The 15,767-nt window shown below is 52.4% G+C and overlaps 1 protein-coding gene across 1 annotated transcript; it reads left to right on the plus strand.

Moving 5' to 3' along the window:
• Positions 1-4,480: 4,480 nt before the first annotated feature.
• On the plus strand, positions 4,481-6,738 carry HOXB2 (homeobox B2). Its single transcript, XM_032202835.1, is given in 5 exon segments — positions 4,481-5,033; position 5,820; positions 6,143-6,180; positions 6,182-6,377; positions 6,380-6,738. Coding segments are annotated over 5 exon segments (966 nt in total). The 5' UTR covers positions 4,481-4,646; the 3' UTR covers positions 6,724-6,738.
• Positions 6,739-15,767: the final 9,029 nt, after the last annotated feature.

Consider the following 15,767-nt stretch of genomic DNA (forward strand, 5'->3'; position numbering starts at 1 on the left):
TAGGGAGCAGGGGACAGGCTCGAGCCAACTGGATGGGACCCAGACACGGGACAGAGAGGAGGCGAAGAGGGCAGGACTGGCTTCAGAAGCATTTGTGTCGAGCTATTTATTTATTTTTTTTTAATTTTGTTGGTTTTTTTTTCTTTCATTCTAGGTTTTTGTGCTTACCGTTATTATTTCTGGGTTCCGTTAGGCACAATTTTCCAGTCATTTCAGTATTTACTGACAAAAGCAGCTTTCTCTCTGAAGAGAGTATACCTCCTGTGGGTCAACACAAATGCTTCTGAAGCTGTTTTCGGGTAGATTTGTGGGAATCTAGCAGATTTTTTAGCAGCAACATCCTTAATTTTCAAACAAACTAACGATTACCAATGGTAATCCTTGGACAGTGGACAGCAGAATAGCCAGCCAGCCAAATCATAAACAGTTGGTGTCTCTGCATCTACAGAAACCTACACACCTGTCCATATAGGCAATCAAAAGAGATTCCCAAGAAAACTACCCTCCTCTTCAACTTCTTCTCTAGAAAAATGTTGTGCTTTCCTTTCCAGCCTTCAGAGGAAGGGCATCCTTTTTTGATGAGTAACTTCCCACAAATCCCCACATAAACTGCAAATATACACACCTGCCAACATGTAGAATTCACACTCTTCCCCTCTTACCCCACCTCCCCTCTCAAAAATAATTAAAAAAAAAAAAATAGAATAAGAGAGGTCTAAGAATTGCAAAAGGTTCAGGAAACAAGTTTCTGAAATGCCTAAAAACCCACCCACACTAACAGCAGTCCAAAGAGAGGAAGAAAGAGTTTGACAGGTCTGAATATTTTCCACCCTTGCCACTGATGATGTGAAGTTTCCATTTTTCCATTTGATGACACCGTTGGTTGACTTTTTTTTTTTTTTTTTCGGGGGGTGGGGAGGGAGTGGGGGATGTTTCTTAGGGTTCATTGACAGAAAAGCAATCTTAAGACTTAGAAGTCCTATGCTTCTTTACTCCTCTTCTCCTGACCTTACGTGGAAAACAGGGTATATTTGAACAAATGGAATGTCCTCCAATAGAAGCAGAAGTGAATGGATCTCTAGTATTTGCTAATGCTTTCTTGTCTGGACATCTTTGTTGCACTTAGAGTTTACATATAATGGGTATAAAAACAACTTTGAAGGGCGTCCGTCCAACTCAGTCGAGATGTCCTTCAATAGGTGTGTGTTCTGGTGAACATTCAATATATATTTATTGGTTATAGCCAGTTTAAAATATTTTCCTTTTTGTATTATTTATCCCCAATATTATGTATTTATATGAGGAAAAAAAAAAAAGAATCAAATTGTACTTTTTTAGTATTTACTTGTTATAAAGGGCATTGTGTTTCCTCGTCATTGTACAACAAGCTTATTTTAGTTATTGTAATTTAGAAAGACCAGTAGTTTTATGTTACCTTCGTACTTATGAATAATGTAATTAGTTCTACTGGAGGCATGAGAGCAGAACCAGCCTGTAATTGTATAGTCCCGGTTAGAAGAGCTAGAGCTGACCCCTCCCTCCCACCTCGCCCTCCTCTCCGGAGTTTTCTTTGTTCTTACAGTAGTTTATTTTATTTCCTTGCTTAAGGGTCGTCTGTCGAGCAATTCTTGAATAAACTTTCTGTTATCAATTTATCTCGTCCCATCAGTCGGATTTAAAAGCAGAGAAAGAGAAAACGAAAAAGAAAAAAAAAATAGAAGGAGAAGAACGGGCAGAAGAGGGAGCGGGGGGGGGAGAGGAGCGAGCGAGGTCCCGGAGGGGCCGGGGCCGGGGCCGGGGCCGGGGCCGGGGCCGGGGCCGGGGCCGCTCCCGCCCCGGGCCTGCTCCCGCCCGCGGCACAAAGGGGTCACGTGGCGCGGGGTCGCGCTGCCATTGGGCCGCCGCGAGCACAAAGGCGGGCGGCGCACAAAGGGCGCGGGCCGCGCGCGGGGAGTTCCGAGGCGCTGCGCGGGCACGGCCGCGGGCACGCGCCCTCCCCTTGGGGTTGGGGCAGGTGAGGTGGAGGTGCTGCCGCTGCCGCTGCCGCTGCCGGGCGGGGTGGGCTTTGGGAGGTCCCCGGGGAACCCGGCAGCACCACGCCACCGGGACCGGGCCGCCGCGTGCCCGGCCGGCGGAGAAGCGGCGCCGGGTCCCAGGGTAACAACCACAACGACGGCACGGGGCGGCACGGAGCCCCGGGGCCGCTTTTCCTCCCGGCGCTGCCGCTGGGCTGTGCCGACCCGTGCAGGGAGCGACCCTCCCTTCGGGGAGGCTGTCACGTAAAAGCACAAAAGCGTGCGCGCTGCGCTGGGGATCGGGGCAAATAAAGGGAGCTTGGCCTGGGCTGCGGCTCGGGGGAGGCTTCTTTCCCCTGTCGCTGAATGCGGTGCTCTCAGTGCCACGTCCCGGTCGCCATTTGCTGGGTTTGTGGCAGGGATTCCCGGGAACTGGTTAAAAATCGGCACGGAGAACCCAATACCGAGCACGCAGCGCGGCGCAGCTCGTGCTGCCGTCAGAGGGGTTTCTCGCCTGCCCACGGCCCTGTAACTCCTCGCAGCCTCCGGCCCGATCTGTGTTCCCCCCGTTGCAGGCGCAGACACGGCTTTGTCTTAAACGGGTGCGTTTCCGAACCGCTCGCTACCCAGTGCGGATTCCTTGCTGCTGGGCGATGCCTCTCCCCTTGAGTACGAGGGTTTATTTTTGTTCCTGTTGCCTCCGCATGGTGCGTGGGAAAAAAAAAAAAATTCTTTCCCGGTTGTATTTTGTTTCGTTTTGTTTTGTTTCGGCACTTCAGTGTCAGTAAAAGCAGTGAAATCCCGTTGGGGCAGCATCCCTTTTACACCCCAAACTCCTCTGCTGCACCCCAGCCCCCGGTGAACCACACCGCGCGTCCCTCGGAGAGCAACGAGGAACCAGGAGCCTAAAGACAAAGCCTGAACCGTCAAAACGCCACTTCAGTCCAAAAAAAGCAAGAAATGATCGGAAACCAAACTATGAATTAGGACAATCAGTCTCTATCTGACAGGATTTATGTTTAGTTCGATGACCACGTACACGGATAATAAATCTTTAGGGAAATTCTACCAAACTCTAAAGCCCTCAATCGAAGTGCGTTTTGTAATTTTAGTTTAGTTTTTATTATTATTTTAATTTTTATTTGTCATTTTGCTAAACTGTGGTTGGGTGTCTAGTTCAGCTTTAGATTTATTATGTGTTTCCTCTAAAACCCGTGCCACCCACACGGATGCTTTAACTGACAAAAGTTTCCAGGCTTCTCCCTGTGTGAATGCAGCTGCCAATCCTCACTCTGCTGCAAATGGGAGAAATGGAGCTTTACCAAACAAACGAAACCCAGCCAGATTTCCATTTTGCAGCAGGCAACTTTTTTTTTTTTTTCCCTAGAATTTTTATTTTTTACACTTCCCAAATTCTGGGCCCTGGATTAAACTTTTCGGCTCTTTCTTGCTTGAAGTAACTCCTTAGCAAAAGCCAAAGTTCTTTGCTGAGTGAGTTAGGCTGAGCTGTCAAATTCTTTTGAGAAAAAGATTGATCGTTTCTCTCTTTTTTTCGGTTTGTGTGGACCTGGCCACTTTAAAAGGAAAAAAAAAAAAAAAAAAAAAAAAAAAAAAAGGAAGGAATAAAAAAAAAAAAGAAGAAAAAAAAAAGAGAGAAGAAAAAAAAAAAAAAGAAAATCATCCTGGGAAATGACTTTTCGTTTTATTTATTTTGTAAACTCTGGAAGTGGATCTGTTCATTGGCAGGGAGAAACGGGGAGAAAAAGGATGGGAAGGCAGAAATGCGATTTCAAAGGTATCTGTGACCTTAAAAACACATTTGGCTTTTAAGGAAAGCGTAAAGGGTGCGTTGAGTGTCGCTTTGGAAGCAGGATTGCGCTGTTTCTTTAAAAGTAGTTTAACGAGGTAAATCTGGCCGATCTACCTGGACTTGACGTAAACGATTACTTGATTTCCTAAGCGCCTCATACCCAGGCTCAGCCACAAACCTGCGGACCGGACCGTCCCACAACGCATCCGCACGGCGGGCCCGTACCCGCGGCGGTGCCGACGGCCCTGCTCGCCTGCGGTTCGGGGCCTTCTCCCCGGCTGCGGGAGGGCACCTCGGGCAGGCAAAGGCCCTTTTCCCACGTCCGCCTCCCCCGGGGGGAACCAAATGTCCCGAGCCCAGCGACGGTGTCCCCGCGGAGCCGCCCGGCACCGGCAGCACCGGGAATTGCGGGCAGCACCGGGCAGTGCGGGCAGTGCGGGCAGCAGCTCCTTGCCTGCTGGCCCCGCGGAGCCTCCCGCAGCCCGCCGAGGGGGGATGGCGGGGATGCTTTTCTGGGGATCTTCTCTCGCCTTTTTTTTTTAATCAATTAAAGAAAATAATGCGTTCTGTTTGCCACCAGACCCCGCCTGCCATTGGCCGCGGATGGCCACGTGACCACGAATTGGCTGCAATTTCGCCCCAGTCTCGAGTTTAATAGAGCAAGGTCCCCATACGCCTGTATTATCAGCAATATAACAATTATAAAAAGCCCGAGAACCATCATCATCACTGCCATAAAAACTGAGGCCCTCAGATTTCTTCCTCTCTTCCTCCTCCTTCCTCCCCCCCCCGCTTTTTAAAGCCTGGGCCCTGGAAAAGCCATGAATTTTGAATTTGAGAGGGAGATCGGGTTTATAAATAGCCAGCCTTCGCTCGCAGAGTGCCTGACGTCTCTTCCCGCTGTCCTGGAGACATTTCAAACTTCATCAATCAAGAACTCGACATTAATTCCTCCTCCTTTTGAGCAAACCGTCCTCAGCCTGAATCCTTGTTCCAGCAGCCAAGGAAGACCGAGGAGCCAAAAAAGAGCATCTCATGGCCTGCTCCAGCCCCAGCCTCCGGCACAGCCCGGCCCCTTGGCAGCGGAATTCCCCTGGATGAAGGAGAAGAAATCGTCCAAGAAAGCAACCCAGGCTCCATCCTCGTCTTCCTCCTCTTCCCCCCCATCATCTTCCTCGTTGCCGATCCCTGCCGCAGGATCTCCGCAGGTTCGTATAATAAGGGGATGAAGGGGGTGTTTGCTGAATCGGAGAGGATTCGAATGATGAACAGTCCCCGCCGTCCCACCAGCAGCCTTGCCCTGGCTCCCCAGCAGACTTTGCCTCCCCGAAACTGTGTCACGCAATAAATGCACCGCAGCAATGTACACCGCCGACGGGACGGGTTTTTATCCCCCCCGCAAATAAAAGAGAAATTGCTGCAACTTCTGCGAAAGCAAAGAGATTTCCGGGGGAGTCGGGCTTTTTATGAGCTACAGCGGGGGGACTTGGCAGCTGAGTCACAGCTCCATTTTCTTGACTTTCCCTCCCAGCCTTGATTTTCCTTACAACCTAGAGGGAAAAAAAAAAAAAAAAAAAAAAAAAGAGCGGAGGGAGGAAAGAAAGACGGGTGGGTAACTCTGAGGCTGCTGCGAGCAGATGAGGAGGCAGAAAGACGGAGAGCAGGGCTCCTCAACAACCAGCACAGTGGGGAGAGACAGCTCACCATCGCAAAACTGATACACCCCCAAATCCTCCAACCCCCAGGCAAACTAACATCTCTCCAAGGCGTCCCTTGGCCAGGGAGCTCAGTAACCCTGGCCAGGGACCCTCCTTCCCCCGGGACAAAATGTGTAAGTGTAATTAACTGTTTATGTATTTTCCTAGCACCGTTCAGGTAAAAAAAATGTTCAGGCAGAAAGGCGGACACCACATTGGCCAGATAATACAGGAATCGAAGCCCACAGCATCAGTCCCTAACCTACTGGCGGGGAAAAAAAAAAAAAAAAAAAAAAGGGTCGAAATTCCCCATGTTTGCGTGTCTGCGAAGGGGGCAGAGAAGAAAGGTCTCTAAAGGGAGAGGCCAGGGAGCAAAATCCTTTCTCCTCCTTGGGGGCAAGGGTACCGGAGAGCGATTTCCAACCTTCTTCCACAGTGGGAAGAGCTTAATTAAACATTTATCTTCTCTCGAAGCGGCTCCCCAACCCTCCCCCCACCCCCGCTCGGTAGTGCGGGGCACGGTCTGCCCTGCCCGCTGCAAGGAGGGGACGGATCCAGACCCTCCATCCGCGCACCGGCCCCCCTCCCTCTTTTGCAACGTGCGGTTTTGTGTGTTTAAGACACCCAGGGGCTCGCAGACACCAGCGGCTCCAGGAGGCCTCCGGACGGCGTACACCAACACGCAGCTCCTGGAGCTGGAGAAGGAATTCCACTTCAACAAATACCTCTGCAGGCCCCGCCGGGTGGAGATCGCGGCTCTGCTCGACCTGACCGAGCGGCAAGTCAAGGTCTGGTTCCAGAACCGCCGCATGAAGCACAAGCGGCAGACGCGGCACAAAGAGCCCCCCGACGGGGACGCCCTCTGCCCGGCCCGGACGAGGGCAGCGACCCCCTGGACGAGGCCGAGGACGGCCCCGCGATGGGGCCCAGCCGCGGCCAGGCGCGCCCCGAGCCGCCCGGGGGCCCCCGGAGTCCGGCGCAGCCCCGCGCCGCCGCCTCCCGCCCGCAGCGCGCCCGCCCCGGCGGCCGGGACTCGCCTTCGCTGCCGGAGCTGGGCATCTTCTCGGCAGAGCCCTGCCTGCAGCTCTCCCCCGACCTGCAGGACTCCCTGGGGAGCCCCGTCCACTTCTCCGAGGAAGACCTGGACTTCTTTGCAAGCGCACTTTGCGCTGCAGAGCTGCAGCAGCTGAATTTCCAGTAGCGGGCCCGCTCCCCGCCTGCCGCTGCTGCCCCGCCAGGCCGAGGCGCCCCCGGCCCCGCCGCCAGCTGCCCCCGGCTGCGGGGAGGGGGGGGCGCCCCCCGAAAACGCCCCCGAGGCCACCATTCGTTCAATCACCCCCCCCCGCGCCCCAAACTCTTTCTTCCGAGACTCGCGTTGCAGGACCCGAATCACAGTCGCAGTATTTATTTTTTTACAAGGCTCACATAAAAGAGTAGGGGTTTTTATTATTATTTTGTAATTAAAGCCAGGTTCTTAATTACAGGCTTATTTCTTATTTATTTTAAAGACGGCGCCCGATTGTTCTCACGCACATCAGACATGTCAGGCCTCGAGAGAAAACATTTGTAAATCCTTCAAGTGACTTTCTCAGGAATCAGAAAGAGACTTTTAGATTTCCTAATAAAATGATAATGATAATAATAATAATAAACAGAGGAATTTTCTTTCCTCTTTTTAAGTTTTAGATGTAGACTATTTATTAAAATCTTTTAATAGTAAATGACAAATTATTTATTGTACATTATTTTCATAGAGTAAATAAATGCCTTTACAAAACTAAGAAACGTGGGTTGCATATATTTCATTCGAAATTGTTCTCTCTCTTTTTTTTTTTTTTTTTTTCCTAAACCAGTCTCCTTCCTCTTCCCTGATTTGCAGCAATCTGGTGTCTTTATAGTCTGTTCATGTGCACTGAGAGAGAGGACAAAAGAAATTGCTCCCAACTAATACTGCAAAAGGCTTCGTGAGTCAGAAATATTTGCCCTGTTCCGTTCTGTCTGCGTTTCCTTTGAGCTTGTTTTTTTACTGTTATTATTATTATTATTTTTAATAAATCGAAGCCCGGTATTTGTTTCCCATGCTAACACTCGCTGGTGTGTTTTTGTGACTCCCTCCCGTAAGCACGGCTCGGGCCGAGGGGAAGGCAGCACAAAGGCAGCGCCGCGGAGCCCCCGCACATTCCGCTCCCGTGCTGGGGGCGGGGGCGCAGCCCCCTGCAGCCGTTCGCGCAGCCAGGCCCGGAGCGGTCAGCGCTGCCCCTTGCCGTGAGCCCACTCCTCCGTCTCTCATCGCTTTCAGCAGGAAATAGAAACGTGCCACATCGCAGTTATAAGTATTTTAAATGTTCCCGACTACCAAAAAAAAAAGGCGGAAAAAAGGGGGATTTCGAGTAAGTGCAAAACATGGGTAGCGTGAGCCATCATTTTGGCCAACAAAAAAAAAATACTACAGAGGGCAGAGGGGGAAGAGATTAGCCTGAAAGAGGCATTCTTTTTTCATCCTCCGTCTTTTCAGCAGCAAAACCCAGAAAACCTCCGGCCTCGTAAATCTGCGGTCTCCTTCCGCAGCAGTTTGTGCAGCTCTGTCTCGGCTCTGCGGATCTCTTCACGAACGCGGTCTAGCAACGTGCGATTTTAAACACAAACCTCACATATCAGGGAGGGAAGGCGCGAGGCGGAGGGGGTGGGGAGGCTTATGAATGGAAGGGGGTCAGCGCAGGAATCAATCGCGGTGACACCCAAAATAAATCACATTACGTCTTTGCTAAGTCACCGGTGGTTCCTCGGGCACGGCAGAACCCCGGCGGGGGGCGTCTGCGCGCGGGGCGAGCCCGGGGCGCCGCGGGCAGGGGCCGAGGGGGGCGCGGGGAGCAGCCGAGCGGCCCCTACCCGCGGCGCTGCCCCGGCCCCGGCCCCAGGGCCAGAGGAGGGCCGGCGAAGGGCGGCCCGCGGCGGCCGGGGGCAGCGAGCCGCGCCCGGAGGGGCCCGGCCCCGCGGGGCTCCCCGGGGCCGTGGTCTCCGTCCCGCGGGGCCGTTCCGGCGCTCCGGCGGCTGGGCGGAGCCGCCCCCCCGCGGGCCAGGGCCTGGGAACGCGCTCGCTCGTTCTGTGCTTTCGTGTTGGGGGCGTCGGAGCCGGGCTCGCTTTCTGCTTCGGGCAGTAAAAGGAAATAAAACGAAAGAAAGCAAGCCCTCGACAGATGTTCTCGAAATTGCTGTGCGAAGATCTGGGTTATCGCTCCCCGCCGGAACAAAGGCAGGCTGGTTTTACGGCTACCTTTTCACTCGGAATGACACCGCTGGCCTCCCTCCCAATCAAGCGAGCAGACGTTTCAGACCTGCTAGCAGCTCGCTCCGGGAAGGAGTCAGTCTATACTGAAAATGGACGTGGATGGCAGTTACGGTACGCAGGTGAACGTTACCAAAAGCACCCTCCCGTCGACGAAAGGAAGCGGCCGGTGCGCGGCCCGCGGAGGCTGCAGCCCCCGGCCGGGAGTCGCCCCCCGCTACGCTGCCCCCTCTCCCGACTCCTTCGCTCTGGAAGTCCTCGAGCCAGGCGGGGGAGGCTGGGGGGTGGGGGTGGGGGAGGGAAAGCCCAGACCCAGCCCAAGTCCCACAGAAGGCTATTCATTATCTTTAAGTTTATTTAATATCTCCAGCTTCTGGAACATACTCAGCGGCAGCGTTGGCGCTGCCAGACGCTGTCTATCAAAGCGCCATTTGTTCCAGTGCTTTACAGATCCCCCCTCGCCCCCCCCCGCCCCGCAGCACTCCGGAGCACGGGCTTGTTGCGGGGCGGCCGGAGCCGGCGTTCGGTGGCGGGGGGGCGCGCAGCCCCCGCGCTCGGCGCTGCCTCGGCCCGGGCCGGGGCCGCTCCCGTGCCCCGCCGGGCTCACGCGTGTGCGCGTCCCGTGCGCCTGGGGTCGGGGGGGGGGGGGTTCTCGTTCACCCGAAGCCGCGTAGATCGGCCTCTCTTGGCGAATGGAACTCGCAGCGGATCTCCACGGCACAGCCGCCCTTTCCGCGTGGAAGGGAGGAGGGGAAGCGAGAGGCGGAGGGGGACGCACACTCCTTCCTCCTCGGTGTCCCCCATGCGGCGCGGCCCACGCAGGAGCAGACCCGGGGTGGGGCGGGAGCGGGGGGCTCCACCGACGTACACCCTGACACCTTATCAATACAAATCTCTAACAAGGGCCCTTCTGCAGGTCGTAATGACTTCTCAAAGTTGCTGCAGGTCTAGAAAGCATGCCAGTCACAGCCACAGATCAATTCTACACCCACGGAAAGTGACTTAATAAATGGAACCTCGCCAGTTATTATCCTTGCTAACAGCAGGCCCTTTCTTATTTGTCCTAATTAGCAAGACTGAAATGTCGGAGGAAAGAAGGGGAATATTCAATAAAATCTAAATTATTGAATGACTGTAAGATTTCGCCATCAGTTCAGCCATTCTTTACCTTCTTCAAAATGTCAAACAAATGGGGAATGCATATTTGCAAACCCTGCCCTTCTGTTCTGTGGCAACGGAGGGCATACATTAAGCATATTAAGCGTATTCAGCTCTTGATCGTTGTCAAAACAGTGCAATTGCCTCACGATTATTAACCTAGAAATATGCAAATGAGATACACTCGCACGTGTTGTAGGGATGCTAAAGTAATATTTATCTTGTGCTGGTCTAGTCTGGGGATGTGTTTGCCTAAAGAGCTACTCGAAGCCCTGAAGATGTTGAACTAACCCATTAGAGCCATGGGAAGGCTCAGGGCGGAAAACCTTCTGTGAAGGATACGCGGGCGAGACCGAAGTGGCAGGCCCCGAGCCTTTGATGTGAGAGGTGGGAAGCGTTTACCTTCTCCGGGGAATCACCCCGACCGCCCTCCGGAGCTGCGGTGCCAGACTTCGGCTTTCCGGGAACTACTCTGTTTTCTCAGCTGAGTCGTAGCATTTGTCCCGCATTGAATGCATCCCTGTCCTGACTGGCAGGAGCTTGAGAAACTTTCCTAAGGCTCCATCACCGTCAAAGCAAGGAGCTGGGACAGGGCACCTTCCTCTGCTCACCCTCCTGGCACCTCCCGCCTCCAACTTTGCCGGTTACTCTTTCCCTTCTTAAGGGGGAAATGAGTGTTGGATTCAGAGAAACTACCTTAGGAAACGCTGCTGTTAACCCAGTGAACCTAGGTCTCAAAGCCAGGGGGATACTATTTAGAATCGTGCCGGCTGACATCACTAATGCTGACCTACCAATACCGGCAATACCGATGAAGATGTGAATAAAGCAAGCACGTCGGGTCTAGGTGGAGCTAGCCCACTTCTGGTCCGCCGGGTGCTGATAACTGCAGGGACCGGAGTGAACCCGAAGAGCTTGGGGCTCCCCGGTTCAGTTCCGGCCCTGCACCCCTCAGTGGGGCTGCCGCCCCGGGCAGGGCGCCCCTGTGCGCAGGAGGGACACAGACATCTCCTCCCCGAGGCTTAAGCGAACCTCGGTGGCCAGACGAGTGGACTGGATCACAGGCACCTCTGCCCTGGGGATCACGGAGGCACAGCCGATGCGAATCACAGGCTATAAGGACAGGTTCCCCGAAGCCAGCGGGAGGAGTTTGATCTTTCGATGCACGAGGAGGTGGGATTTGAAGGGGTTGTGCCACGCTCAGAAAAAGAAATACAGAAACAGTTCTTTCTCACCCAAATATTCACTCAAAATGTCACTCAAGAGGCCGAGAACAGAAACCAAGTCTCTCTGACCGGCTAAGAGGGTTTCTATCCGCCCCCGGGGGATGGTGACGGCCCGTCCAGAGATCTGCACGAACTGACTCCAAGCCAAGCCGCCAAATGCCCGGCGGCTCTTGGGGCGCAGCAGATTCCCGAGAAGGGACATCGCGCTCCAGCCGCCCCCGGGGCCTGGCCCGGCCTTCTGCCGGCCCCCGAGCGCGGCAGATAAGAAGCGTTGTATCTTATCTGAAGTGTCTCGTATTCATTCTGCAGCACGGAGATAGCCCCGTGCTTGTAACTCATGCAAGGGATTCCTTTCAGCATTTCTTTGGAATCCCAAACTTTGAAGCATTTCCCCATATTATTATTTTCTCTCTTCAGTTTTTAGACTCAAATATACTCAGGCTTAGTAGGCTATGATTTAACGATGCCACACGGTTACCGAGACTGTAAATTTCTGACAATTTCTAAGGACAAGTCCTTTTCGGTGATAACGAAGCCCGCAGCCAAACACGCATCCCGAGCGTCATCGCTGCTTCTTATAAATCACCCCACGAGGAGCCAGAACTGACATTTCTTACGCACAACACAAACCTTCTCCGCAGAGAGTTATCTTAAACTCCAAAATGAAGCATCTGTAGACTCTGTGTGCTCTGGAGCCTTTGGAAATGCTCCATTTCTTCTGTGTCGCCTGCACAGAAAACTCCCAAGTCTGCCCCGGGTAAAGATTTCTTACAAGAAAGAAACGCCTTCAGAAGGGCCTTATCCTTCGTGTCAGGCAAGATGTCTCAGCAAGCAAAGCTGCTCTTAGGGCGAAATCTCCCTTTGGTCTCTCCCCAGGCTGCTGCAGTCCCGAGTGTCACGGGGCTTGCTTTATGCCGCTAAAAGAAAGACATTGCACTCAATAAAAGCTTTATTTTAATAAGATGCCTTCATCGGGTTGGAACGAAAGGCGTGGTTTCTCGAGGGGGCCCAAAGCCTCGTCCTCGTTAACAGTGCAAGCGCGCGGTGTGCTTCCAAGCGGGCAGCAAGCCCACGAGCTGCCCTACGTTTTGTTCACCACGGCCCTCTGCTTCGCGGGGGGCGGAGGGGCCAAGGGCACTCGGGGCGTTTGGGCACGAGAAGCCTCCTGCCACCGACAGCTTCGCGGGAAAAGTGATGTTATTCTCGGTTCTTATCTGCTTATCGGGCTGGGTGTGGGTGGCAATGGCTCCCGAGGCGTGCCAGGCCCCGGGCTGGAAGGAGGCCGAGGAGGGAGCTCCCCTTGTGCTCCCTCCTTTCCTCCTCCACTGACCGACCGCTCTCTTGGGCAACGCAGTTTCTTTTTCCAGGAATCAAAGACCTGAAACCTTCCCACTGGCCCTCTCCGCTCACTCATCTCGAGATATTTTGTTTTAATCCCGTCGGTTTGGGGGGTGGGGCAGAAGAATTACTGTCTTCCTTAGCACGTGAGTGAAAATCAAGCAATAGATATGACTAAAGGCTAATTAACTATTTTCGTGGTGTGAGGGAGGAGGCAAAGCTCTGGTAATTTGAGAACCTCCACTTACACATTTTCTTCGGATGTTTTGACCACCTCCCTTCTCTCAGCTTTCCATAAGGGGTTTTAACGGAATAAATGTTTAAATAATAGCATTATGCTCGCCAGGCGACTGCTTGTTACCAATAGTCTGGTATTTCTTTCACCTGCAGTATCGAAACTGGTTCTCACACCTTCTCCGCAAAGGGAACGAAAACCAAGCATAACGACAGCAGTGACCTGATAGCGGTTCCAGCGCTAGGAGGGAAATTTGGAAAAGCGGTTCCCCGGCGATTCCCAGTGTGCTCGCGTGCTCATTGCTGATGCGGCTTTCGAAAATGCCGCGCAGCAGCCACAGGCCGTGCATTCTGGGGAAGAGCACGTTGCTCCGGGGGAGGAAGGCGGCGCCGGGGCAGCGCGGGCCGAAGCGGAGCCCCCCGAGCCGGGCAACGCAGCGCAGCGCACCCCGCCCGCCTCCCGCTTCCCGGTTCCGCTGCAGCCGGCGGCTGCCCGCTGCCCCGCCGAAGGCCGGGAGGCGGCTCGGCCCCCGGCCGGGGAGCCCGGCACCTGCCGCCCCGAAGTCTGCCCGGTCTTGCGCTGCCCGGGCTCCGCGAGCAGATGGCGAACGCCCGAGCCGGAGGGCGACGTCCCCTTGCTGGGAGGAAATTGGCTCCAGCCCCCCATGCTCTGAGCGCGACAACTGCCTCCACGGAGGGGAAGAAAACCCTTAGCCGAAGTGGTTTCACCTCTATGCACCCCCGTCTCAGTTCTACCTTCGCCTTCACACGCCCACCTCCTCGATAGCTTCTTTTCCCGAAGAAGCCATGGCTTGGAGTGGCTTCCAGGGGTCCAAGGACCACATTTTATTCCTGCTTGGGTCGGGATCTCTGCTCTGTTCCAGGGCCAAAATTTTGATCCCGTCCCATACGATTATTCCGTCCACCAAAGAAGCTGTGTTACCCCCCCAGAACTGCCTCAGGTCTGAGTGGAGCTTAATAGCAAAACTTTTTCTTCCATAACTCCGCAGAAGTGAGCTATCTCGGAGCTAATTTTGCAGTTCCAGAAGACAGCTGTATTTTAATGACATAAAGCACCCCCTTAATGTAACAGTGGAGTGAGATCATGGTGCAAAATTATCAGACAATACGAAACAAATGGTTCAAGGATGAAATAAACATCTATCCTTTTTTTTTTTTTTTTTTTTTTTCATTTTACATCCATAAATCATCTATTGTAAGTATCGTTTAAATATAATACATTCAATTTAAGCGCGAACACAATACAATACAAAAAGCACTCCTGGAATCAAATTAGAAACCGATTTCTTTTGCAAGGGAAATTACGTGAGAGTTGCTTTGAATCTCTATAATCACTTTCTGTGTTTTCTGTTTTATGCAAAAAAAAAAGAGGTATCCAGTTTCAGAGAACATTTGTATCGTAAAGTATTTTCTTCTTGAGTATCTCAGCATCAGCAAAGTCTGCAGAATACATGAATAAGTAGTAACACGGCACTGGAAATAGTTTCTCTTTATTCTTTTTATTGAAGGACGAGAGACGTAGTTGACTAAATATCACGTCTTCTCTCGAGGGCATTTGAATATGGTAGGAGAGCTGATGCTATTGCCGTTTCTTAACAAATGCTACCCAACGGGTTGCAATCAGCCAAACCTCTGAACTAAAGTACGTGCTTACGCCTTTCAAAGTGAACTTTTGGCCTGATTAAAAAAAAAAAAAAAAAAAAAAAAAAAAAAAAGTGCCCTCCTGGTTCTTCCTAGAGGCTGAATAAGTAGTAAATATCCTGACAAGTAACAAATGACTGTGGGCGTCATATTGTTGGGTGCTCTTGTCTCCCTTCTGCTAACAAGTAAATAAATGTTGCCTACCATATGTTTCCATTCTCTGAGCAGTGAGTGGCCGGACTGAAGTCAGTGTCCTTTCCACCTACTCATCACAGGGACTCTGCTAGAGGAAAGCTCCGGTCTTACAGCAGACTCAGGAAAAGACCAAACCAGGTCTGCCGTAGAACAGCAGAGCCTGAAGTTCCAGAACTGGTTAAAGCCCTTAAAAACATATCATATTTTCAGAAGTAAATGTAGGGATAGGTAGGGTACAACGGACAAATGGATGGATAAAAAGATGGGCAGGATGGTTACACCGACACAGATAATTTTTGGTTCCATTCCTCCAATTGCTAAGCTGGCATGGTTTCTCTCCAACAAAAGACATTCTGTCTTCGTAACTTTATTTCATCGTCTCATTAGAATACTGATTTAATTACATTGCTTTTACCCACACTGGCCCTAGACACAAAGCCCGCGTGGCAAAATTAAAGCACATGGAGCGTAGTTTTTGTAGGAGCTTTTAGCCCAGAAAACTCCAAACACGTTCAAGCCATTTTCTAGGTAAAGTTTCGCAACGAAGAAATGAGCATACCTTTTGTACTTGGGGCGGTGGAGGGGAGAAGTAGTCAGACCTCCCTACCTCTTTTTCCATCTTTCTTTCTCTCAGATGGAGTTAGGGTCGGGAAAAGCATTTTAAGTTGGGTAAGGGGAAGTGCTGTTTGAAATTGGCTAATCGAATAACTCGGGGGCCTTTTTAGGCACTTAAAACAGTCGCAGATATGCTAATTCTTCCCCCAGCCCCCCTCCCCCTTCTCCTCCAGCTCCCCGCACTACCCACTTCCCTCCTCTCTTTTAAAGTCTTTGAGGAAAGATTTTGACGCATTCGTGTTGTTATCAGATTGATGGGCAGGGTTTGATTGAAACCCCTTGTTATGCAAATGTCAGGCCCTTGATGGATGAGCTCAGATATGTGACAAACTTCAGGAGCCCCTCGCTCATTGGGGCTGGGGCGAGCCACGTGGCCGCCTCCCCCTGCCCCCACCCCGCCCCGCCGAAGGCTCCGGGGTTCGAGGACCAGCGATGCATGGAAGGAAGTTTTACAGCTTTGACATACTATCTAAAGGTTGTAGGGCAGGCGGAAATCCCCCAAAACAGGCTGACCCTCCTCATCAGTGGCAG

This window comes from Aythya fuligula, chromosome 24 (genome assembly GCF_009819795.1).
Source record: "Aythya fuligula isolate bAytFul2 chromosome 24, bAytFul2.pri, whole genome shotgun sequence".
NCBI lineage: Eukaryota > Metazoa > Chordata > Aves > Anseriformes > Anatidae > Aythya > Aythya fuligula.